General features: G+C 36.1%; 1 protein-coding gene across 3 annotated transcripts in view; it reads left to right on the plus strand.

Moving 5' to 3' along the window:
- The window catches only part of DNAH14 (dynein axonemal heavy chain 14), a 433,094-nt gene that overhangs the window by 310,055 nt on the left and 95,837 nt on the right, over nucleotides 1-27,202 (plus strand). For all 3 annotated transcript variants that reach the window (XR_008916229.1, XM_056815999.1, XM_056816000.1), the window contains exons 60-65: nucleotides 3,146-3,254; nucleotides 3,544-3,669; nucleotides 5,783-5,877; nucleotides 6,901-7,060; nucleotides 13,792-13,923; nucleotides 25,755-25,850. Coding sequence is in view for 2 of the 3 variants with exons in the window: in XM_056815999.1 (XP_056671977.1) it covers nucleotides 3,146-3,254; nucleotides 3,544-3,669; nucleotides 5,783-5,877; nucleotides 6,901-7,060; nucleotides 13,792-13,923; nucleotides 25,755-25,850 (718 nt within the window). In the remaining variant the exon portion in view is untranslated. The remainder of the gene's footprint in view (nucleotides 1-3,145; nucleotides 3,255-3,543; nucleotides 3,670-5,782; nucleotides 5,878-6,900; nucleotides 7,061-13,791; nucleotides 13,924-25,754; nucleotides 25,851-27,202) is intronic.

Raw genomic sequence — 27,202 nt, forward strand, 5'->3', positions numbered from 1 at the left:
TTGACTGACTAATATGATCCTCACAACATCCCTGTAAGTTAGGCAAAGGCAAGTGTTATTCCTAGGAAACTAAAATTTCAAAGAGGTTGTGTCTTATCAAAAATCACCCAACAACTAAATAATGGAGCCAAGACTAAAAGCTACACTCTCTAGCTCCTACTTCTATTTATACTTCTACACACCCTGCCCCAAGCAGGGATCTGTGGTCTTTTTGTGAAGAATTAATTGGCCACAGAAGCAATTTACTAGCTATGTGACTAGTCAAAATCACTTAACACTTCTGTCAACCTGAGAAAATCAGAGAACTTTCAGAGTAGTTAGAATAGCAAATCTTTAATTGAGGACAAGAGAGATTATAATCAAAAGCACCACACAGAGCCACAGCCCTGGGAGGATTACAGTCTTGAGAAAGATACCTGGCAATGTAATACTGGGAATTTCTGTTGAACCCTAAAAAGTGGGGAGCTTATAGAGTTTTTAGAGAGGAAAGATAATAGACTGCTTATGTGAGTTCACAAATGCTTGGGAAAGATGAGGTAACAAGAGGCTAGGAAGTCTGGGAATGGCCTGGATGTGATTGCTAGAGGCTAAGGTGGATTCAGAGGTACTTTAGGTTTGATTGTCTTTGTCTAATTCTGGCCAGGGTAATTGGAAAAATACTTAAGAGTTTATTATCTTCTTTAAACTAAGTCCTTGGGAAGAAAGCAAACCCAATTTATATAGTTAATTCAATCTTTGTCCTTTTTTTTCACTTTCTGGAAAATCAAGAGAATTCTTGAAATAATGTTGTCATCTCTAAAATTCAATTTCTTCAACTGTAAAATGAAGATAATAATATGTTCAGAGTTGAAACTAGCACAGGGCAAAAGGAGATTTGGCCTAAAGAGCCAAAACAGGAATAGGATGCCTCCTGAAAACGTGATGAACTTCTCGGAGCAGGATACATTTCCTTTCAGCAGCAACCACCATCCCCAAATTTGGAGGATAAAATATGAACCTATCATCTTTTCCAAAGGCCTATCCAATCCCCTCCAGTGCCAGAGCATGGGTGGAACTCTGTACTGCCATTTTCTCCACACATACACACCCCATTCTTCACCTGGATTTGCTCCAGACAGAATTTCAGAGGTTCTATCTTGTTTCAAACAAGTTGTCAAAAAGTTGTCAAATGATTTTATCATCCAATTGGTTAGGACCAGTTTTCCTTCTACTATCCAGGTATGTCTACATATAACACCTATCAGGGGAGATGGTGGAAGAGACCAAGATAGACAGTCAGAGGGGGAGGGAGAGAGAGAGAGAGAGAGAGAGAGAGAGAGACAGAGAGAGAGAGAGAGAGAGAGAGAGAGAGAGAGAACAATTTCCTTCTCCTATATTCATCAAATTTTTAACCTATAAAGATTTAAATATTCATAAACACCTAATTTAACTTTTAAAACACTAACATATGTATCAGAATATACATATATATATACATTATACCCCTAAATCCAGATACCTCCACCATGCCACAAAGAATGTGTTCTTTATATTGTTGTTAAGTTAAATAAGAGAAACTAAAATTATTTGTTGAAAGATGTGGTACTATGGCCCTGAGGCAAATGAGAGCATATTTGGTACCTCTGAATGATGTTTTAGCTAAATTTTTAATCCATTTTTCTGTGAGCAGCTAGGTGGCTCAGTGGATTGTGAGCCAAGGACAGAAATGAAAAATTCTAGGTTCAAATCTGATCTCAGATACTTCCTAGCTATGTGACCCTGAGCATATCATTTAACTCCTACTGCCTGAACCATAAAACTCTTCTGCCTTGGAACTAATAGTTAGTAATGATTCCAAGACAAAAGGTAAATGTTTGTTTTTTCCTTTAAAAATCCATTTTTTGAAACACCTTGTGAAATGGAGTCTAGGAAAGCCACTTTCTTTAAGCTGGGATGGGGGGGGCGAGCAACAGACATCTCTATTTATATGCTTTACAAACACTAATCAAATGAACATTATAATAACTCTATAAGCATGTTGGGGGAATTAATAGCCTAATTTTACACAAGAAGAAACTGAGGCTCAGAAATGCCTAAGAATAAATAGATTAATATTTGAATTTAAACAATCAGAATTTGAACCTAGAGTCAATGCTCCTTCTAGGTCATAGATGCCTCTCTTAGTCAAAAAAGAAATGACCCTCTAATAATCCCCAGCTATTATTAGGATCATTGTTCACCCTACATGCAATTCTAATATTTTTCAGCTTTGGCATCATTCAACAAAGCCAAGTGGCCCTCTGAACAGAGAGTTAGACTTGTAGTAGAGAATAACTAAGTCAAGTATTGCCTCAAACATTTACCAGTTATGTGATGACAGGTCACAACATTTCTCAGCCTCAGTTCCCTCATCTATCAAACGAGGAGGTAGAACTCAGCAGCTTCTAAGTATGATCCTATGTCCTTATTGATTTGATTGCTTGCTGAGACTGAAGTTAATTTCTGAACTCCTAGATCCATGTACCATAGGATATAGGATTTCATAATATTCTATCTTCTATTGATTTACATAGATTAATCTCCTCCTGCTGATTAAGATGCATGCTTCATTATGGTAAAAAACCACCTGCTTCTTTTGAATTTCCCTCAATGCCTCACATTGTGGCAAGAAACTGACAAAAATTCCATTTGGCTTTAGCTGATGGAATGTTGTTCTAATTGAGGAATTTTAAAGATCAGTAAATCAAATGGGATTTGTGTGTGTGTGTTTGTGGCTGAAGCTCATTGTCAATTACCACAAATCCCTATATTTAGTTATGTGCAATTACACATTCTGTAGTTGTTGATATTTTTCTTTCTATATATTATATCTATATATTACATACTATCTCTCTCTGGAGATCATGAACTATACACAGGCAGGAACCATGTCTTCTGTTTCCATGGAAACACCACCAGAGCTTATACTACCATGCTGGGTACACAGTAGGAACTTGAGAAATTCTGGTGACTGATAGTCACCGTCTTCAAATTCTGAAGGGTTTCTAAGCTGTATTTTTGATGCAAATGGTTTTAAAATGCAGGGTTGTATTCTTCTAGTAAATAGGTCAATTGAAGGACACACAAAAATTCTACTTTACAGCTTTTTGCTATTTGCCTTCTTCAGGGATCGTTTTAACAACGGCCTTTCAAAGATTCTGGAAGCGTCGTCTCTAATTGCAAAAATGCATGAAGAACTTGTCATCCTTGGTCCTCAAATAGAAGAAAAAACTAAGGTATACTTGCTTAGAAGTAGATGCTAATCAGGGGTTTCCTGCATCTTTAAGACATCAGTCAGGAGTTCTGGTTGCTTGTGATCTTTATATTATTACAAAATTGGTTCCTATCATCATTCTCCACACATATTATCTGAAGGAGATTTTGTTCTGCATTAATCCTCTCAAGAAACAAATGCATCCTAGTTTCTCTAATAAATTTGTCAATTACTGAAATATTGGAAGCTTTGATTTGTTTCAGATAGATTCTAAGAAAAAAAACATATAGTTTGATTCTTTTTTTCTGTAGGAAACAGAGATCCTCATGGAAAAATTACAGAAAAATTCACGAATTGTGCAAAAAGTTCAGATTCTTGTAAAGGAGGATGAAGAACTGATGGCACAGGAAATACAAATTGTAGAAGCGTATGCTGAGGTAATAATTAAATGCCATCCACATAACTCCATGTACCTATAATGTTCAACATAGTGAGCTAAACAGGCGTGAGTTCTGCCTCTCAGAACATGAGGCTTACAAACATCAAACACTGACCTGGCCAGTTAACCTCGGTATTAGCATCAATAAAATTAAGCAGCTGGACAAAATTGTTGCAGAAGAGCTTCATAGTAAAAAAAAAAAACCCCAGTTCATGACAGGTTACCCTTTGTAAGAATTCAAGTCTCCAAAACTTAGCTTAAAAATAAGAAGAGAAATTTATTAATTTAGAAGTCATGTTGAAATGGCCAGGAGACACTGTGCAAGGGTAGACACTGCCTCCTAGAGGAGATGGATTCTGGGCTTTATATAATCTGTTGACAACAGGGTCTACGTGACTAGAGAAAGGGTGATGATGGCATGTTACTGGGTCTCTGGAACCTGAGATGGTTCATGTGGTTATATCCTATGCCTCAAAGTCTAGAGGGACTGAACTTTATAGTTTAGAGAACAATTAGATATCTGGGACATAAAGTAGATCAGGAGCAAGCTGGCATGTGCCTATCTGTGCTCATCAAAAATGAGGGAACAGGCCAAAAGGCTTCAAGGAAAAAAATGAGTCTTCTATATACTCTTCTGGCTGGAGTATTGGGGTGTCCAGGGAAAGTCTACAACCCATGTCAAAATGATCTCTGAGATCTCTTCTAATTCTATAATTCTTCATAATTATTCAAATTAAATTTATTATATACTTTAGAAGTAATGCATGTTGTACATACATATGAGAAACCTGTATCTTGCCATTTACAACCCTCTTTTCTGTTCTATTATATATATGGAAAAAAACTATTTTATCTAGTGTTTAAGTTCAGAATAAAAATAATTTTAAAATTTAATAGATGCTACAACTCAAGGTTTACCTTTAAGTGCCCCCTTACACCAAGAATGACAAAAAATTTATAAAACATAAAAAGCATTCCTCACAACATCTCTATCAGGTGGACTAGGATGAATATTAGTATTCCCATTTCACAGATGAGTAGATTGAAACTAGGAGAAGTTAAATGATATGACATATAGCTCACGTGACCCTTTCACATCCAGTATTTTAACCTAGTGATAATGACCCTAGTGAGGAAAGAAATTAAAGGGTTCTCAGGTGTTGGGAGTTGTCATTATTTAAAGTCTTTTTTTTAACACCAGGCATTTCTCATTTATATCTTGCTACCCATAAGAGAACTGTCTCAAGGGTTCTATTCAAAAACAAAAAAAGTTAAAACTGACATTGTAATTGTATCTGTCAGTATCATTCTCTGTAGTCTCTTTTTTTAAAACCCTTACCTTCTGTCTTAGAATCAATATTGGGTATTGGTTCTTAGACAGAAGAGTGGAGTTAAGTGACTTGCCCAGGGTCACACAGCTAGGAAGTGTCTGAGGCCAGGCTTGAACCCAGGACATTCTGTCTCTGGGCCTGGTTCTCAGTCCACTGAGCCCCCATCTGTAGTTGCTTTTACCCCTGTCCTACACAACCTACTACTACTAAAATCATGTAAATGCCTTATATGCAGGAGGGTTTAGTAAATATTTGTTAAATTAATCAGTAGTACAAAGATAGAAATATCTAACGCGTAAACTTTAAACATGTATAGAAAGATGTTCCTCAAAAACTGTGGCTCTTAAAGAATTAACTTTCAATCATTGCTACTCTGGGAAAACCTTTTGTCCAGTTTCAAGCTAGTAATTGTTAGAACTTTTCACCTATTTCATAAGACTTCTGATGTTGCCTTATCTCCAATTTTGTGCTTTCAATGAATAGAGATTTTATCTATAGCCTTCTCCCTATATCTCTCTTCTCCCCGTCTGCTTCTTTCCATTCTTCTATCTCTTTCTTTTCTCTTTTTCTGTATTATCCCTTTCTTCTTTCCTTTACCCTTCTCAAACTCTCCCTTATCTGTATATAATGTATATCTGAAATATAGGTTAAACTAACAAAGTTATAATGCAAATAAATATAATTCATGATATTTTGTATTTAATTAATGAGTGTTCTTATTTCCTATTTATGAACTATAGCTAATAGACATTTCCTTTTGGTGTTGTATCCTTACTGTAGAAAACACAAGATGAGTTGAGTAATGTGATACCAGCTTTTGAAGATGCAATTGTGGCTTTGAATGCCCTAGACAAAAGTGACATATCTGAATTGAGGTATGTTTATTTCCAACTTTGTTATTTAATTCTTTAAGTACTTGTGAATACCCTAAAATAATAGCCTTTGTGATTTGTTATTATTTTGATTTTCCTCCTACCTCCTCTGCCTAACCATTTTTCTAAGTTTAAGTTAAAAGAGAGTACAATGAAATAGAAATGAGCACTTTAAAATTTGATGCAATATTCAATTTTAAATTAATCTATTTAGTTATATTGCCAATTGAATTTTCAATACATTAGAGTTAGATTCTCAGTTGAGAACATAGACAGTCTCATTATGTTTTTTTTTTTTTAAATGAGTGCCTAAAGAGTGCCCTAGTGCCTAGCAATGCCTGGCACATAAAAGCTCTTAATCGATGTTAATTGACTGACTGATTGGACATCAGACTCTCAATCAGTACACGTCTATTTAAGCAATCCAAGTCTCAAATAAAATCCCTAAGTCATATCGCTCGAATAAGCAGTTAATGTACCAAATGACAGTGATTAAAGGTGCAAGAATATAGATGTCCCTACCTTCCTGAAAGTCTTCTGACATAATAACTGAGAACCAAGTAAAGAACACCTCTTTCTGCTAATGACCACTACATTTCACATAGAAACAAATTCCTCTTTTCTAATACAATATTATAAGAGTTTTAATATCTGGAAATGAGACATAGAAGATTACGGTGTCTATGAGTACCCACATGGAAGGTAATGCAGACTCATAGTAGGAATGATCAAGCTGCAACATGCAATCACAGAGGAACTTCAAAGAATAGGAGTAAAAAAAAATATTATGAAGGAAATGTACAATAGGAATAGAAGATGGGATGACCACAAGATAAGGAAGCTGATAGGCAAACAACTACAGTAGTCCATTGGTACCATTCATAAGTCATTCCACTCAGGAGAATGTGGCGTCCTTGAACACCCAGAATGTCATTTTTATCAATGTCCCCTTGCAGTCAAACAGAGACCTAACTGTAGAACCGACACTGAATGTTTTTTGACTCAAAGTGTTGTTTCTCTTAACAGAGTGTACACACATCCGCCCTATCTTGTACTGACTGTCATGAATGCAGTTTGTGTCCTTCTGGAGAAAAGACCTAGCTGGGCAATTGCAAAACTACTCCTTGCTGATCCTGGATTCCTCAAAAAATTGACTAACCTGGATAAGGATAGCATACCTGAAAAGGTAAAAAGTCAATTCCTTGGAGAGTAAAGCACTTAAGATCAACATAAATAGCATTGTTCAAAGGGAATGTTTAGCTTAGAAGGCAGAGTTACATGTATCATTGATTAAAATGAAAGACACAGAATAATCAAAAAAGTTCTACATGTAAACTTGCTAACATTGTAGGATCATAGAATTCAGAACAGGAAGAGACCTTAGAAGTGATGTAATCCAATACTTCCATTTTCTACATGAGGAAAGTGAGGTCCACAGAAGTCAAGCAATTTGTCCAAGGTCACACCAACTCTGAGTGCCATAACTAGGATTCAAACCCAGGTATTCTCCAAAAGAAGGTTCTGGAGTAATTAACATTATTCCATGTCAAGTGAGAAGAAGCTACTGACCATAGTACCTAATTATCAAAAATAATTAGTTGAAATAGCAATATATGAGCCTAGGCTGCAAAAATAAGCAATGGCAGGGCAGTTAGGTAGCATAATAGATAGACCTCAGATCTGGGGTTGGGAGCACTTAAGTTTAAATCTGAACTCAAAAATTTCATAGCTGTGTGACCTGGGGCAAGTCACTTAACACCCTTTTGCCTAGCCCTCATCCCTCTGTCTCTGAGTTGCTACTAAGACAGAAAATAACAGTTTAAGAAAAAAAATCAGAAGTGGGCTAGTTGATCAAAAGTTACCCTTAAAATCAGGGAGATCTAGGTTCAAGTCCTACCTATAAAGCATATTGGCTATTTGACATTGGGTAAGTCACTTAAGTAATTAATTCTCTTGACAGGCTAACATAATAAAAATGACAATCCTACCCAAATTAATCTCCTTATTCATAGTGCCATACCTATCAAACTACCAAAAATATTTTATAGAATTAGAAAAAAACCATAACATTTCATTTGGAAGAACAAAACATCAAGAATATCCAGGGAAATAATGGAAAAAATGGGAAGGAAGGTGGCCTACCAGTACCAGATCTCAAACTATACTATTAAAGCAGTGGTCATCAAAACAATATGGTGTCTGGCTAAGAGACAGAAGGGTGAATCAATAGAATAGACTGAGGATAAATGACCTCAGCAAGCTAGTGTTCAATAAACCAAAGATCCCAGTTTTGGGCACAATAACTCACTATTTGACAAAAACTGTTGGGAAAATTAGAAAACAGTATGGAGAAATTTAGGTTTAGATCAACATCTTACACCCTATACCAAGATAAATTCAAAATGGATAAATGACTTAAATGTAAATAGTGAAATCATCAATAAATTAGGTGAAGCATACTTGTCAGATCTATGGGAAAGGAAGGAATTTAAGACCAAGCAAGAGATAGAGAACATTTCAAAATGTAAAATGAATGACTTTGATTATATCAAATTAAAAGGGGTTTGTATGAACAAAACCAATGTAACCAAAATTAGAAGGAAAGCAACAAACTACGAGAACATTTTTATAACAAAACTCTATAACAAAGGTTTAATTCCTCAAATATATAAGGAACTAAGTCAGATTTACAAAAAAAAATGAAGCTATTTACCAATTGACAAATGGTCAAGGGATATGAATAGGCAGTTTTCACATGATGAAATCAAAACTATTGATAAGCACATGAGAAAATATTCAAAATATTCTAAGTCCCTCCAGATTGGAGAAGTGCAAATTAAAAAAAACTCTGAGGTACCACCTTATTCCTAGCAGACTGGCCAATATGGCAGCAAAGGAAAGTGATAAATGTTGGAGGGGATGTGGCAAAATTGGGACATTAATACACTGCTGATGGAGTTGTGAATTGGTCTAACCATTCTGGAGGGCAATTTGGAACTATGCACAAAGGGCTTTAAAAGAATTCCTATCCTTTGATTCAGCTATACCACTGCTGGGTTTGTACTCCAAAGAGATAATAAGGAAAAATACTTGTACAAAAATATTTATAGCCACACTCTTTGTGGTAGTGAAAAATTGGAAAATGAGGGGGTGTCCATCAATTGGGGAATGACTGGACAAATTGTGGTATCTGATGGTAATGGAATATTATTGTGCTCAAAGGAATAATGAACTGGAGGAATTCCATGTGAACTGGCACAATCTCCAGGAATTGACGCAGAGTGAAAGGAACAGAACCAGGACATCATTGTACACAGAAACCAATATATCAAATGTAACAAACTTTTCTACGAGCAGCAATGCAGTGATCCAGGACAATCTAGAGGAACTTCTGAGAAAGAATGCTATACACATCTAGAGAAAGAACTGTGGGAACAAAAATGCTGAAAAATGATTAATAATTAATCACATGGTTCAATGGAGATACAATTAGAGTTTTGATGTTAAAAGATTGCTCTACTGCAAATATGATTAACATGGAATAGGGTTTTTTATTGTTTTTTGTTGTTTTTTTAAACTATTACCTTCCATCTTGGAGTCAATACTGTGTATTGGCTCCAAGGCAGAAGAGTGGTAAGGGCTAGGCAATGGGGGTTAATAACTGACTTGCCCAGGATCATACAGCTGGGAAGTGTCTGAGGTCAGATTTGAACCTAGGACCTCCCATCTCTAGGCCTGGCTCTCAATCCATTGAGCTACCCAGATGCCCCCTGGAATAGGTTTTGAACAATGATACATGTATAACCCAGTGGAATTTCTTTTTTCACCCCACTCTCCTACAAACCTTTTCCACACTCTTAATAATCTTTCCCACACTTTTATAAACAGTGAGCCAATCAGCAACCAGTATTCAGAACATAGCACTATGGTTGGTCTCCTTTCATTCCATCAGCCAATACAGAAACACTTGCTTTGCACTTAGTTGTGTACAGCCTCACATTGGCAAACTTGTGCAATCTGTAGTGGGTAGTGGCATACTGCATTTCCATTGTGTACAGTGTGGTATTTATCTGCAAAATCCCGTGATATAGTGAAAACTTCATGATACAGAATTAGATTTTTTTTTAACCCAGGATACAGTGAAGCTGTGATAAGTGACCCAGGGTATAGGGAGGGACTACAGTAGTCCCTAATATGGAATCAGGATAGCCTGGGTTCAAATCTGGCCTCGGACATTTCCTAGTTATGTGACCATGGACAAGTCACTTAATCCTAATTGCCTAGCCCTTGCCATGCTATATTGGCAAAAGAGAAGGTGTCTGTTTGTTTTTTAATTTTTAAAAATAAAATTACATAAAATAAATGGCAGACTATAGTACCATCCTGGTTCAGTGTGCAGAGTAAAAGACATAGAGGAGGGAAGCAAAGGTGGGAAAGTGAAAGGAAGAAAATAAGCATTTATACAGAGCCTACCACATGCCAGGGGGTGTAATTTCATTGTCCCTATTCAGCTTTTATTCAATGAGATAACTTTCTGACTTTGAAGAACAGAAGAAGGGGCCTATTTGCAGTCTATACAGCTGCCTAAAGCAGAACAGTTATATGCCTTGTTCAATTATATTAGCTTAGTTTGAAGATGGGGAAACCACTTGACTCCTCACTCTCAATCAGTTGTCAACTAAGAGAGCACCATCTGTCACCTAAGTCCGTCCTCTCTCCTCTGGCCTTGCCACCACCCTTGTACTGGCTCTCTGCATTTCATGCCTGGACTATTGCAATAGCTTCTAGTTGGTCTGTCTGCCACCAGTCTCTCCCCTCTCTATTCCCTTAGTCACTTAGCTATTAAATAAATTTTCTTAAAACCCAACCCTGACCAAGTAAGTCCCCTTTTCAGTAAACTCTAGTAGCTCCCTATTACCTCTAGGATCAATTATAAAATTATTTGGCTTTTAAAGCCCTGACCCCTTGCTATCATTTCAGTCATCTTACACCTTGCTCTCCCCTCACAAACATAGACATAATCTTCAGATCCAGTGGCACTGGTCTCTTTGCTATTCCTCACACATGAAGTTCTACTTCCTGCCTCCTGGCATTTTCATTGACTGTCCCCTATGCTTGGCACTCTCCCTCCTCATGTCCACCCCTTAGGTCCCTGACTTCCTTCCAGTCATAGCCAAAAGACCCATCATCTACAAGAAATCTCCTCTAATCCTCTTTAATTTTAGTGCCTTCCTTTAGAAATCGCCCTAAATTTTTCCTGTTTATATGTTCATACATAGTTGCTTTCATATTATCTCCTCCATTACATGGACAGCTCCTTGAGACCAGGGACTGCTTTTCTTTGGATCCTCAGTGGCTAATCCTGTGTCTAGCACATAGTAGGTGCCTAGTAAATGCTAATTGACTACCAACCCAGGCCTAAGAATTGCTATTGTACCAAAAAGAGTCATTTGGGGTTTGGTTTAGTTTTTTAAGGTTACATGCCCTATTTTTTTTTATATTCCCAAGTATGTGTTTTAAAGTATTTTCTCAGAAGCTGTAACAAAGAAACTCTAACAAGTTACAATTATTACATGCTATAAGTGTCTTAGTCGTTGCCCAGTTGATGGGCATCCCCTCAGTTTCCAGTTCTTTGCCACCACAATCACTGCTGTAATTATTTTAGAGCATGTGATTTCTCTTCCTTTTTATCCTGATCATCTTAAAAAACAAACTTAATAGTGGTATTGCTAGGTCAAAGTGTATCCAAAGTTTTAAAACTCCTTGGACAAAATTCTATATTTCTTTCCAAAATGGTTATATTAGTTTACAGTTTCACCATAAATATGTTAGTGTCCCCATTTGTCCACATTGCCTCCAACATTTGTCATTTGTCCCTTTCATCATTTTAAACAATCTGATAGGTGTGAGATGATATCTCAGAGTTGTTTTGATTTACATTCCTCTAATATACCTATATGTTCCTATCTTTGGCTCATATTCTCATAAGTTTGACAAACTTCTATGCACTATGGTTGGTCTCCTTTCATTCCATCAGCCAATACAGAAAAATCTGCTTTGCACTCAGTTGTGTACAGTCTCACATTGGCAAACTTGTGCAAGCTGTAGTGGGTAGTGGCATAATGCATTTCCATTGTGTACATTGATAGAATACTGCTATACCATAAGAAGTGATGAGGGGGGCAGTTGGGTGGCTCAGTGGATTGAGAACCAGTCCTAGAGATGGAAGGTTATAGGTTCAAATCTGGCCTCAGACACTTCCTAGCTGTGTGACCCTGGGCAAGTCACTTAACCCTATTGCCTAGCCCTTACCACTCCTCTTCCTTGGAACCAATATACAGTATTGACTCCAAGATGGAAGGTAAGAGTAAAAAACAAAGAAATAAAATTAAATTTAAAAAGAAATAATGAGGTTGATTTTTAAAAAAACACAGAAAGATCTGGGGGAAGCTGGGTGGCTCAGTGGATTGAGAGCAAGGCCCAGAAACGGGAGGTCCAGGGTTCAAATCTGGATTCAGACACTTCCTAGCTGTGTGACTCTGGGCAAGTCACTTGACCCCTCCTATTGCCTAGCTCTTACCACTCTTCTGCCTTGGAATCAATACTTAGTATTATTGTGGTAGAAATAATAGAAATAGAAATTAATTTAAGCGCAGTAAAAAGTTAGTTTGCAGAGACTAGTATGACCACATGCTAGGAACTCTAGATAAAGATTCTGGAATGTGGGAGGAAAGATTTTGAAGGAGCAGTGACCAACTGTGCTCTCCTTGTCTGGTAGTTGAGAGAGGACAAAGCTGATCTCTACTGATCCAGTTTTATCAAGCCTGTTGGTGAGAGAAAGGAAACCTTTTGATTTTCTTTGGGGGAGTACCTTTTTTCACAAGAAGAAATATGCCTGAAAAGATCCTACATACTCTCTACCCTGACATAAAAACATTGTTGTCCAGAGTTAGTTGTTGGTATGAGGGCTGAGGGCCAACCTCAGGCCCAGCCCAGCTGGGGTGAACTCAGACACCTGGAGTCCATCCTTTTTCTTCTTGAAACCTGTCACATCTTAATCACTCAACCAGGGAAGATTTATAGTGTCGGGTAGAATAAGGAGGGCTTTTGGGGATATTAGCAAGAAGCAGGGAGCAAAAGGGAGCATCAAGAAAAAGAAGCCTTCACCTCACAGTAAACTTAGAGGGAAGAGGGAAGTGAAAGGCCTTAATAATTAGGGCATCCTCATTCCTAAATCCTCCCTCCCTACCTTTTGTTTTACCAATAAACCTGTTAATTTTTACATCGAAACTGTTTTAAGGTCTGAGTTGTTCTCTGTCCCAGTGTGGTAAGGCCCAACTGTCTTACTGCACTGACAGGGGACTAGGGTATCCCTTAGTAGATTTCAGCATCCACACACGTCAGGGTACCCTGCTATTTTAGTATTGATTGTAAGACAGAAGGTAGGAGTTAAAAAGAGCCATGGAAAGATCTACATGAAATTATGAATAGTAAAATGAGCAGAACCAAGAGAATATTATATAAAGCAACAGAAAAATTGTTTGAATGACTTGTGTATGTATCCACCACCAGAAAACAAACTGATAAATAGAAACCAGCAATATATGTACACATTTCTTTTTGTCTAGTATGGAGAGGGGAAGAAGAGAGGAAGATACCTGAGAACTTTAATGAAGAAAACAAATTAATTAATTTAAAATTTTATATATATTGAGTTAAAGTTCTTGTTCTTCTTTGTATAGTTTCAGCCTCTCTTTGGACATAAATATTTGCCAAAGGGCCTGCCATAGGAGAAAGGATCAGAAGAATCCAATCAATTCTCATTTTCTATAATGAAAGCAGTTATTATATGCATATACAGAAATAATATGTCAAATCCAGAACACCTTTCTCATATAATGTCTTTATTTCCTTTAGGCATTTGTAAAACTGAAAAAATATTTAAATTTACCTGATTTCAACCCAAAGAAGATTGCTCTTGTTTCTGTGGCCTGTTGTTCCATGTGCCAGTGGGTAATAGCTTTAAATAATTACCATGAAGTACGGAAGGTATGTATTTTCATCCTTATGAGACTAGATATATTGTGATTGTTTCTCCAGTAAGAGTGTATTGTAGGGATATTTGGTGGTATGGTGGACCTAATACCACCACTCTCTTAGCTGAGGTTCAATTTTGGTAAGTTTACTTTACCTTAACACAGCAAGGACATGCAGCAAGGATAGATAAGCCCTTAGCTTCTTTCTCTGCACATGACCCACCTCTTCTCCATGTGGAAGCTTGTCTAGTCTATAGGGGAAGCTATGGTGCCTCACATGGTCTTCAGACATCTACCTAAACTGGTGGGGGGCCTGACTACACTTGGATTTTTTATGCCCCTAAGTACCAGGCATCAATCAGGTCCCAAGGACAGCTTTGTAGTCTTTTAGAAAAACTAATCCCTATTGTGGATAAATGAGGAGAACCATAAATACCACTCTAGAAAACTTCAGGAGATCCTTAACCTCATCATAATTTCTCTATCTAGCATTTCTTTTCCAGGTCCTTCCTTAACTTCTCCAAAAAGGATCTGCTCAGTATACTGGGTACCTTCCTTTGAGTAGCTCATCAGTAGCAAGGAAATATTCAGGATGTCAATCTCTTATTTTTCATGAAATACCTATATAACATGTATATATTTATATAATGTACATATATGAATATACATACATGAATATAGCCTTATTTTATATAATTAAGACAATATTAAAATGGTTTATTTTGGTAAAATCAACATTAAAAAATATAATCCTACTATTGTATTTTATATATATGCATAAAATTTTCTGAGTGCATATTTCCATATATCTTCATATAGACCATTAAAAATATATTCTATTACCTTTTCTGAAATGATTTTCTTTAGTTAGCCTACCAATAACTTTGTTTTTGATATTTTTATTAATGCTATTTAACATTTCTATTGAAATTTTTAAAGTGATAGTAGAGGATTTAAGGGATAGAGGATAATGAAGGTTTTATAACAGGGAATGGTGGAGTTGCAGGGCCAGAGGGAATATGGCTGACAGTGAGATAAAATAGAAGAGATACCCCTGTTGAGAGGCTATCTTTGAAAAATGTGGTTACCAAGAAATGGGCCAACTATGATAGCCTGAGGGGATGTCTTCTCTATTGATTGATGTTAAAGATACCCCAGAGCAGGTAAGCCCAGAATCCCCTGAGGGATAAGCCTCCACCCACCACCACCCCCCCAAACAAGGTCACCCAGCATGTGGTCCTATAAGGACCATCTATGGTTGAACAACTGTCCTTGGGTTCAGCTCCCTCTATATCCCCCTGAAATGATAGTCCTCTTATCTGACTGTGATTATTTAAATAAAGATGAATTTAATAACAAGTTTGAATTGGGAGGTATCAGGGAAGAGGGAAGAGGGAATTCCCTAGATGAGGTTTGAGTCTCTCTCAGCTTTGGAGCTGAGGCCAGGCCTAGCAGCCTGGTAGAGGATTTCTTTTATTTCTGTCTATACTATATCTATGCTAGCTTTCTTAAGTTCAGTCTTTAGCAATAGACAGCAAGAAGAAGAAAAGGTCCTGACCTTAAGAGTTGGTTGGGCCTGTCTCTTTGGGCTGACACTCCTAAAGACCAGCCTTACAGTTCAAAGTGCTCCCCTTAAATCCTTTTGTTCAATGACACAATCACAGGAATCCAGGTAGTGCACACAGTTGGAAAAGATCAGGAAGAGAGGTACTACTCTCCAGAGACAGGGAGAGAGTGTTCCTTCCAGTCCAAGGGCCAGGAGACAGAGAGTCATGAGCCAAACTGTCACTCTCCAAGTCCCCTCCCCCTACCAACTGTCATTCTTGTCAATATCTTCTCTCCAACATTCCAACTGCTATTTGTTCCACCTGAGTGGCAGAAAGTCCAAAACTTGCTTCAGTTTTCCTTTCCACACTATCACTTCCCAATTGCTTTTTTTTCTCCTATAAAATCCTTCTTTGTAACAAAAAAGGGCATATTTAACTAAACAAACCAATGCATTTACCCTGTCTGGTAATGTATAAGTCATAGAATATGCACAGTTTTATAGCCCTTTGGACATTGTCCAAGATCTACTCTACCAACAGTTCATTAACATACCGATTTTCCCTCATCCTCTCTAACATTTATCATTTCTGATGGGTGTAAGGTGGTACCTCAGAGTTGTTTTAATTTATCTTTCTTGAACCAGTAATGATTTAGAGCATTTTTTTCATGACTATAGATACTTTTGACTTCTTCTGAAAAGTGCCTTTTCATATCCTTTGGGAAATGTGTAAATTTGACTCAGTTCTCGATATATTTGAGAAGTTGGGCCTTTATTAGAGAAACTCGCAATAAAAAAATTTTTATTACTTCATTGTGTATGGTACCTTTTAGCAATATGTAGTTTCCCTGTTTGCTTTTATGGGCAGCTAAGTTACACAGTGGATAGTGCTGGCCCTGGAGTCAGAGACTCATATTTCTGAATTCCAATCCAGTCTCAGACACTGACTAGCTGTGTGATCCTGACCAAGTCATTTAACCCTGTTTGCCTCAGTTCCCCCTCTGGAAAATGAGCTAAAGAAGGAAGTGGCAAATCACTCCAGTATCTGTGTCAAGAAATCCCCAAAATGGCAACACAAAGACTCAAATGACTGAAAAGACTCAATAGCAATAGTGCCAATAATATCCCATTGCATTCATGGATCTCTAACTTATGGATATCCATCTTTTTTCACCACATTTGCTACCACAAAGAGTGCTGCTATAAATATTTTTGTTCTATAGGTCTTCATTCCCATTGTACTCTTCATGTTGATTCTTTGTGGGACAGTAGAAAGAGCATTATTAGATTGGGAAGCATCATAATATCACAGAATTTTAAAGTTGGGAAGTTACAGGTTCCTCCACTAAGATTAATCTGTCTCTGGAACACAGGTTGTCCATCAGTAAAATTAAGACTCATAGGACAGTAAATTTGGAGCTGGAAGGGACCTTAAAAGTCATCTAGTCCAAACTTCCTATTTTCCGCTGAGAAAACTGAAGCACAGTAAGATTGATTACCTTGTTCAGAGTCACAGAACCAGCAAGTATCCAGAGTAGGATTGAACCCTAGATTCTCCCAATTCCAAATCCAGCCCTCTATTCCGTACACCTTTTAAGGTCTCTTCTATCTCAAAAAAAAAATTAACTCTAGGATTCCATCATATGATTTTTAATAAGATTTCACATCCTGGTCCTGAACTAAGTAATAGGTAAAAGCTTCAGACCAGTTCAATCCTTCTCAGACACAAACTCACTGTTTGGCCCTGGGCAAGTCACTTAACCTCTGATCTTCCATTTCTTCATCTGTAAATGAATTATACACATACATAAACTAAATCTATTTTCCTACCTTCCAGAGTTGTTATAAGAATCAAATGTGATAACAAATATAGAGCATTGTACTAACCTCAGAGTACTACATAAATTCCAGCTATTATTAATATTATAATTATACAAATACATAATAAATATACATATGCAAAACCATATTCTATGCATGCATACAAAAATGAAGAGAAAAATCTACATGTAGATAGACAGTTTTGATGACCAGGAAGTTAAACTGCCCAATGAAATTGAGAGACTGAGGAATATCAAAGACTAGCAAATCTCATAAAATCATAGGAGCTTAGAATCAGAGAAAGAAAAGTCTTTAGAGGTTTTTGAGTCCAACCTCTTTCTTTTTAGGAAATTGAGTCTGAGAGTAGTTAAATGACTTGCCTAGGACCACACAAATATTGGAATAATATCCTTTCACCTGATTCTATCCTTCCTAATGAACCTGGGGAAAGAACCTACAAGTGTTCTCGGCTCTGTCTGAGAAAGTTGGCTATAGTACTTGAAAGTTGTCATCCTCTCTATAAGGGTCACCCACTGCTAAGTATAAATTTGAGTTGCTGCAGAACAAGATGCCCTCTACTATATCATCATTGGTTTTGTAAATATTCATCTTCCAAGTGACCTACCCCAGGTATTAAATTCAGAGATACTCTGCTAAGTAAAACTGATAATAAGGACATCTTGGTAAAGATACCCAATATGTTAGGGGTGGGAGGGGGAAGAGGAGTTAAAGCATTTGTTGAAAATTGCTGGCTTCTAAAAATGTTTGTCAAATGTTTATCATAGTCATTTTTTATGGTTCATTTGAGGTAAATGTCAGAAGAATACAAACATCAATTTGCTAGAATCCTTTACATGTATATATACACATATATGTCTATGTGGGAGCATACACAGGGACTGCAAAACATAGATTGTACATACTCTATTACACATATGCATATATATCATCATCAACAACAGCACTTATTATGTTCTTGACATGTGCTAGGCACCCTGCTAAACACTGGGGATACAAAGAAGGGCAAATTGTCGCCACCAATCTATTGAGGAAGACAGCATACAAGCAACTATGTATTTATGTATGTAGATATGTATGTGTACATCACATGCATCATTCTGTATTATAAATACATATATATATGTGTATATATATATATATATACTCACACAGAGTCAGAAGATGGACTCTCATGCAAGAGGAACAACAAAATGAGCAGTGTACTAGATTAAGACAAAACATTAAGTGTCCATCATGAGCCAGACACTGTGCTAAGCACTTTACTAATATTATATTATTCAATCCTCACAACAACCCCAGGAGGTAGATGCCATTATTGTCTTGATATTATAGTTAAAGAAACTTTGGCAGGCAGAGGTTAAGTGACTTGCCCAGGATCACAGTTAATAAGTACCTGAAATCAAATCAAGAGTATGCACACAAAAAATAATAATAAATTTTTAAGAGTATATACACACACACAAACATAATATATGCCCACACATATAAAGTACTTCCAGTATTAATGCTCTCAACATATATCTCAAATCAATCATAAAAGGAACACATTTATCATAATAAATTTTCATATTTTATACAATATTTTCCCATAGTTACATGATTCACGTTCTCTCTCTCCCCGCTTCCCTCCTCCCTCCCAAAGCTGTCGAGAATTTCCACTGGGTTATACATATCATAATAAATATTTCATAAAGTTTTTATATTCAAACCTGGATTTCAACAATCTTTACCACCTATTTTGAAAGCTAGGGACGTTTGTGTTTGTTTATTTTAGTTATACATAGACGCTGTTATGTATTTCAAGTTTTACTTTTCAAACTGATCATATTTAACACCAGAGGTAAGGCTGTTAAGAGAAGAAATATTTGGGACTAAATTTCTGACAAAAGTTATAAATCCTACCACAAAAAGTGAAGTTAAAATATGTATATTAAGAGTTGGCCATTTGGAGCTGATCTTGATATATAGTGTGAGGTGTGAAATAACTGTAGGATTTTAATAATAATAATGAGAGGAAAAGGAAAAAAGTTCTTTCAGTCAAGTGAGCAGAGCAAGGAGAGACAGAGACTCACACCTGCAACACTTTGCCAAAAGCACCAACTCGGAAAAAAGAGCCTCACAGCATGGGTCTCAGCCAAATTTATCTTCCAAGCATCCTTATGTAAAATGAGGACGTAACTTAAAAGGATGCTGGGAATGCAGTTCAGGTTGAAAATTTTCCATCTGCACATGACTAACTGGAATAACTAATTTATTTGGGATAATTGTAGGTTCCAGGGTGGTATTATAGGGCCAGTAATCTGGTTGGGGGAGGGTATACCACCCCAGGGCAGGCAGAGCCAGACCCTGAGCTAATAAATACAGACACTGTATAATAACGGGACAGTTTGGTTTGATAACTAAGAGAAAGGTGAAAAGTGTTTGGGATATCTCAACTAAGGAACATAAATAAACCTCCCCCCAAAACAAGATGGTAGCTTCAGAGATGATGTCTGTACTGACAGTTAGCTCTCTACCTAAAAGTCCCAGTTCCTACAATAAACTACACTTCTCTAACCCAAATTCCCCCCTTGGATGGTGATGGAGGTAGTTGGATAGGAAAGTAAGCAGGACCAGGGCTCAAAGGGATAGTCTCACTGACAGATGGCTTTTTGGTGTCTTTAGCAGCTCTGTAGGAATATCTCAACCAGTCCACAGGACACATGGCTACAGGAAGTTGTTGTGCTGGATCAACAGGAAAAGCCATAGGAGAGAAAAATAGCTAGCTCACTAGGTCCACCCTAGAAGACCAGACTAAAAATCAACCTTCTCCTTCCCTGTTAGGAAAAAGCCACAGCCCTGTCACTTCTCCAGAGTTCTAGAACCTTTCTTGCTTCTTCCCTCGCAGCTCCTTCTCATTTCCTTACAACAGGTGCTAATTCAAACTTAATTTTTGCCATACTGCTATCCAGTTTTTCCAAAAGTTTAAGCAGATAGAGAGTCCTTAATCCATAATCTTGGGTCTTTGGGGTTCGTCAAACACTAGACTGCAAGGTTATTTTCCATATGTTGTCCCAGTGATTAATCTCGTTTTCTTACCCAGTACCAAATTGCTTTGAGAATTACATATATATTTTTATTTATTTATTTATTTATTACTATAGTATCTCTATAGTTAGAGATCTGTACTACTAGGCCCCTTTCCTTTCTTTTCTCATTATTTCCATTGAGATTCTTGACCTTTTTTTCCTCCAGATAGATTTCATTATTATTTTTTCTAGTTGTATAAAGTAAACCTTTAGTATCTTGATTAGTACAGCATTAAATAAACAAATTAGTATAGATTGTTTATTTGTTTTATTGGCCCAGCCTACCCATGATGAATTAATATTTTTCTAATTAAATCTGTCTTTTCTTCTATTAACAGTATATATATATACATATGTATGTATATATGGTATATATAATTCTTATATATATGTTAAGTAGATCCTCAAGTGTTTTATATATTTACAGTTATTTTAAGTGGAATTACTCTTTATATTATTTCCTGCTGACTTTTATTGATATTATACAGAAAATTACTGATGATTTAAGTAGATTATTAAATATTCTGCAATTTTGCTGAAATAATTGTTTTAATTCATTTTTAAGTTGGCACTCTAGAGTTTTTCTTTTTTTAATTTTTTAAATTTAAACTTTTAAATTTTTTCCATGCTTACATGATTCATATTTTCTCCCTTCCCTCATCCCTACTCCCTCCTAGAGTTGACAAGCAATTACACAGGGAGATATATATATATGTAAAATTACTTGAACCCATTTCCATATTATTCATTTTTTTAAAGAGCAATCCTTTAAAACCAAAACCCTAAATCACAAACCCATAAAAAACTGATAAATCACATGTTTTCTTCTGGATTTCTACTCCCACAGTTCTTTCTCATAAGTCCTTCATCATTGTCCTGGATCACTAAATTGCTTTTAGTAGCAAAGTCAATCACATTTGGTTGTCCCACAGTGTTACAGTCTCTGTGTATAATGTTCTCCTGGTTCTGTTTATTTCACTGTACATCAGTTCATGTAGGTCTTTCCAGTTTTTATAGAATTCCATCAATTCATCATTCCTTATAGCACCCATTCCATCACCCTCATATACCACAATTTATTCAGCCATTCCCCAATGAAGTACATCCTCTTGTTTTTCTAGGGGTTTTCTAAGCAAACTATCACACTGTATCCAAAAATGAATAGCTTTCTATTTTATCTATGCTTAGTCTTTCAATTTCATTTTCTTGTCCTGTTACTATAACTAACATTTCTAAAACTATTAAAAAATAGACATCTTTGCTTCATTACTATCTTATTAGAGAGGACTCTAGTTTATCCCCATAAAATATAATCCTGACTCTTGTTTTTAGATATATACAATTTAGCATAGTAAGGAAAAGTTCTTTTGCTCCTATATTTTCTAGAGTTTTTTACCAGAAATGGGGTTTTCTTTTTTTCTTTCCTATATGAGTAGGAGCTAGAAAGGTAAAAAATTAAATGCTTGATAATTGAAAAATAATTCTTTTAAATAAAAATTCTTAAATGTCCTAAAAATGAGTTAAGTAACCACTTATGATAATTGCATAGGAATTTAACACAGAAAAGAAGCTTTAGAATAATCAGTTGCCTTTCTTCTGGCAAAAGAAGACTCACAATGTAAGTCCTTTATCCAAGATTTTTATTTTTGTCCCACTTAGGAATTTCCCATCTTCTCCCCAAACTAATTTCAATGATATTCATGATCCTTTTAAGCACAATCAAATTTCACAACTCTATTAAAGTTCTGTTATTAAAAGAATTCTTGAACCATTGATGTAGGAATTAATATAATATTCTCAACTGAAAAGAGAGAAGTGGAATGAAGCAATAGGGAGTTGTATCATCAAAAGCTTTCATCAAGCATCTATTTTGGAAGGGCATAAGAGAAGCAGTTGGGAAGTAATTACCAAGTCTTGATTAATCACATTTGTTTGGGGATGAAAATACTTTGAATTTTCAGTCTGTTTTGTTTGGAACCAATTATCTCATTATGAAACTATACTCAATCAACAAGCATTTTCCTTAAGTGCCTACTATGTGCCAGATTCTGTGTTAGGTGCTGAAAATAAAAAGACAAAAATAAAACAAGTCTGCCATCAAGCACCTTACATTCTCTGAGGGAGACAACAAGTACATAGATAGATAGATATGTACAAAATATATGCATTATAAATATAACGGGATGAAGAGGGATTAGAAACGTGGAGGGTGGAAAGGGAATCAGGACTTTATGGAATAAAGGAGGTTCTTGAAGGAAGCTAAAGTTTCTAAGTGGTGAAGGTGAAACTGGCATACATTTCAGGAAAGAAAAACAGCTCATTAAAAGGCCTAAAAGAGAAAGATAAATGTATTGTTAGGAACAGCAAAAAGACCAGTCTCAAGTCTCTTCTCTAATTCATCCTTCATTTGGCCATTAAAGGGATTTTCCTAAAATACATATTTTATCAAGTTGTAACCGGCTCCCTACTCAATAAACTCCTCTTAATTCCAGTGCCTGCCCTCTGTTAATTATTTCCTATTCATCCTATGTTTGGCTTGTTTTGTATGTATTTATTAGTATGTTATCCTCCGCCATTAAACCATAAGCTCCATCTCTTTGTATCTTCAGCACTTAGCACAGTTCTTTGTACACAGTAGGCGCTTAATAAATGTTTATGGATTAATTGATTGGACCACAGGGTACATAAAAGGGTACAATGAATAATATGGTTGGAAAGATAGATTAGAGACAGGTTGTGAATGAGTGTCAATGATCAACAGTAGAGTTTATTCTTAATTTTAGAGTTATTAGGGATTTTGTTGAGCAAAAGAGTGACCCAGTCACATCTGTATTTTAAGAGGATCACTATGGCAGCTGTTTAGAGAATGCATTGGAGAGGGAAAGATTTAAGAGGGGTAGGGAATGTTTCCTAAAGAAGGTGTGATCTTAGATGGAACTTTAAGAAAACCAGGAAGTCAGTAGTAAGAATGGAAGAGGAAGAGCATTCCAGGCTTGGGGGGCTTTCCAGACCAGAGAGAATGCCTTTGAATGGATCCCAACTGGATATGAAGAGTGAGGGAGAGTGGAAAGATGAGAATGACAAATATTTTTAAAGATTCTTCTTCAATATGTGGCCATACAGTTTTCATATTAAAGCCACAAGTGAAAATCATACCATGCAGACAACATGGATAATCAGCATGACAGGTAATTGAAAGTTAAACTGTGACCAAAATCAACAGAACATTTATATTTCTGTGAATTCTTAGCAAGCAAGATAGAAACTATTATTTGTTTGGGGGTTTTAGTTGTTGTTGGTGGAGGGGAGATTTGTACTACTTGATTATGTTCTTTGTAAAGAGTAATAACGATAATTAAGCAGAATGGAATCAGAGATTGGATATTAATTAGAATAAATTGTATTTTATTGAGCTGAGACTTTAAAGAAAAAAGTAGTGACAGTTCCACCTCCTTTCAAATCGGTAAAGAAGAAAATATAATAACTAGAAGGGCTGCAAGAAATCAAAAAGCATGCTGATTCACACTTATTTTAACTGTGAAGTAGTCTTAATGATTGTGGGTTTCATTTTAGAGTTATCCCACAAAAAAGATGGCTAAATTTCCATGGCCTTTAGCCCAAGAACTCTGCAGCTGTGTAAATATCCTAAAGAGGTCAAATATAGAAATGGAAATTCAAAATATGTCAAAGAGTTCATAACTACACCCTTTGTAATGATAACTGGAACCAAAGTAGCTGACCATCTATTAGAGAGTAGAAGAAAAATGATGGTATATAAACATAATCAAAAATATTTGTAGAGCAAGAAATGACAATTATCAGGAATTCAGAGAACTGAGTAAATATTTACATGAACTGATGTGACAGAAATAAGCAAAGTCAACAACACAATTTATACAATGATTTTAACAATGCAAATCTAAAGACAAGGTGGTAGCTTGGTGGCTCAGTGGATTGAAAGCCAGGTTATAGGTTCAAATCTTGCCTCAGACACTTCCTAGCTGTCTGATCCTAGCCAAGTCACTTAACCCCCATTGCCTAGCTCTTACCAGTCTTCTGCCTTGGAACCAATATACAATACTGGTTCTAAAATGGCAAGTAAGGATTTTTTTAAAAAAAGATAACTAAAAAGAAGTTGAACTTGGAGTAATAAAAAAAATAAATGAATATTTATATATATATATACACATACATATATATATATATACATATATATATATATATAATATCTCTGTGTTGAATGGATTAGGTTTGGTATGGTTTCATTTCATTTTGTCACAAGGAAAGATTCAGCCTGAGTAGTGAAATTGACTATGATGCAAAAACAAAAAAGGATCAAAAAACACATTTTAAAAGGTAAACATGAGAGCTATCATTTCTTCTCTCTAAGGGGCCATGTTGAATAATTCCCTTCTTAGGAACAAATTCCTAAGCAGTTTTCTTCCTCAATTAAACTGGATGTTGTGATATTTCCAGTTATCCTTTAGCATAATTTTATGTTATTTCTGCTAACCTGATAATATAAAAGTACAATAGGAGATCACCACTGAATGACCATTAACTTCAGTCAAGAAAAATTAGACCAGCTATCAAAATTACTACCAGGACTAGATGACAAAAGGTTTCTTTTCTAGACAAAGGGTACTCCTGAGTATAGAAGAATCTGTGACTTTAGGCTACCCGGGTAAAAGCTGAATGTTGGTATACCTAATGTTACCATTTTGAAGGAGTGTGGATTTTCCACATTGTTACAATGAGGTTAGAAGAGAATAAAGTTCTCTCTGTATTAAATGCACTGGAACTTCACCTTTACTGCTTAATTCAAGAGCCAGTAAATTTTGCCCAAACTGATCCATTTTGAATGCCCCTTCCAAAAGAGTTTTTTTTTTCTTATAATATGTTAATTTCATCTACAAAGTGGGTTTCCCCTCATTAGCCCTCTATAGGACACATGGGCAATAGCTGGGTAGCAAAGTGGATAGAATGCAGAGTTTGGAAATCTGGCAGCTGTGTGAGCCAGGACAAGTCACTTCATCTTATTTGCCTCAATTTTCCTTTTGTATAAAATGAGCTGGAGAAAGAAATGGCAAACTCCTCCAGTATCTTTGTGAAGAAAACTTCAAGTATGGTCATAAAGAATTGGATACAACTGAAGTGATTGAATAACAATAGCAACAACAATAGATACATTGGACTCTTTGGTTAGAGTTTTGGACCTGTTATAAGTGGAAAATATGTCAATCGACTACTGTCATAATTCCAAACAGTTTCTTTCTAAGGGCTAGCCGTTGTGATGTATATTTTAAATATGAAGAGAATTTTTGGCATGTAACTAATATTTAACTATTATTCCTTGCTCATGTTGAAATATTACTTCTTTTCATATAGATGTTACAACCAAAACAACAGCAAGTAGCTGAGGCTCAAAAAGTACTCCAGATTGGTCGAGAAAAGCTGTTAGAAAAACAGAAGGGTTTAGAATTGGTAAGAAGCTCATCTATTTGTTTTGTCATTCTGTCCTTAACTTTCAACAACTTTACTATCCAGGTGAACTATTAGGAAGAAAAATTAAGTATTTTTTAGTTCATCATTTCATTGTATATCCCTAATAGGAATCACGGTGTCATCATATTATATCATATTAAAATATATCATATAATCAAAATTTGGAAAGGTTTGAGAGATTATTATTTACAATCTGGTATAGAAGAGAAATGTATATATGCAAATAAATATTAGCTTATCTTGGACTTATCATCACAGTTCATTTTCTCTTGTTATATAATTTTCAAACATTTATTCTCATTAACATGAATAATGAGAAACAATATAGTAAAGTGCAATGGTCTCCAAACTGGAAACACTGGGGAATCAACCCATCTGCTGCTAGAAATATGGGTCCCCCATAATCCCTAGGATATCTGGCCAGTCACAAGGCCTGTCTCTAGCAGAACCTCACCCACCTTATTCAGTTATTATCTTCCACCACAACACTACTCTGATCCACCTTTTCCTGTGGCAGGTTGCTTTGCAGTCTGTCAACCTTTTCTTTTTTGCTCCAGGAATTACCCCATTAATTAAAACAACATAATCCAAGTACATATATGACATTGGAAAAAGCCTCCCTCTTCTAGGGGACCCCCTTCACATTCTTCCTCCTCCTCAGATCTTCTTGTGAGTACCCTACATATTCTTTAGTTGAATTAGGGTAAGTGACTGGAAAAGGCACCCCTACCCCCTTTCATTTTTGGTATGACGTGAATCATACACACCCAAGAAGCTAGGATGGGTTAAAATATACATTGTAAAACTGTCACTGCACAGTCTGATCACCCATCTTATTCAAGAGGTCCATCTACTTACAATTTTTGCTATTTTCAAAAATAAAATTAACCCTTAGAGGACAAAAATTTACCACCAATGAATATATTCAAAAGAAGAGGCCACAAATTCCAAGAGAAACTTTATAGGCTAGGAAACTATTTCCATAGTCCAAACAGGAAGTGATCTGGGATGGTGACAATGCGAATGAAAAGAAAGGAATGATTTCAGTGGTGGTTACAAAGAAAGAGTAAGGGACAAAGAGATGGCAGGTGAGATTGAGGCACAAGCCTCACCTCCTAATCTACCTTTTTCTGTCCAGAGCACCACCATCATTCTAGTAAGCCATGTATCACCAGCTTAGAGTCTTCCTCAACTCTTGACTCCCACACATTTACTGTATTCAGTTAATTGGCATGTTTGTCATTTCTCCTTCCCTGACATTTCTCACACTAATCCTCTTCTCTCCACTTATACCCAAACCAACCTTGTTCCCTGGTTCAGACCATCATCAT

Source organism: Monodelphis domestica, chromosome 2 (genome assembly GCF_027887165.1).
Source record: "Monodelphis domestica isolate mMonDom1 chromosome 2, mMonDom1.pri, whole genome shotgun sequence".
Lineage (NCBI taxonomy): Eukaryota > Metazoa > Chordata > Mammalia > Didelphimorphia > Didelphidae > Monodelphis > Monodelphis domestica.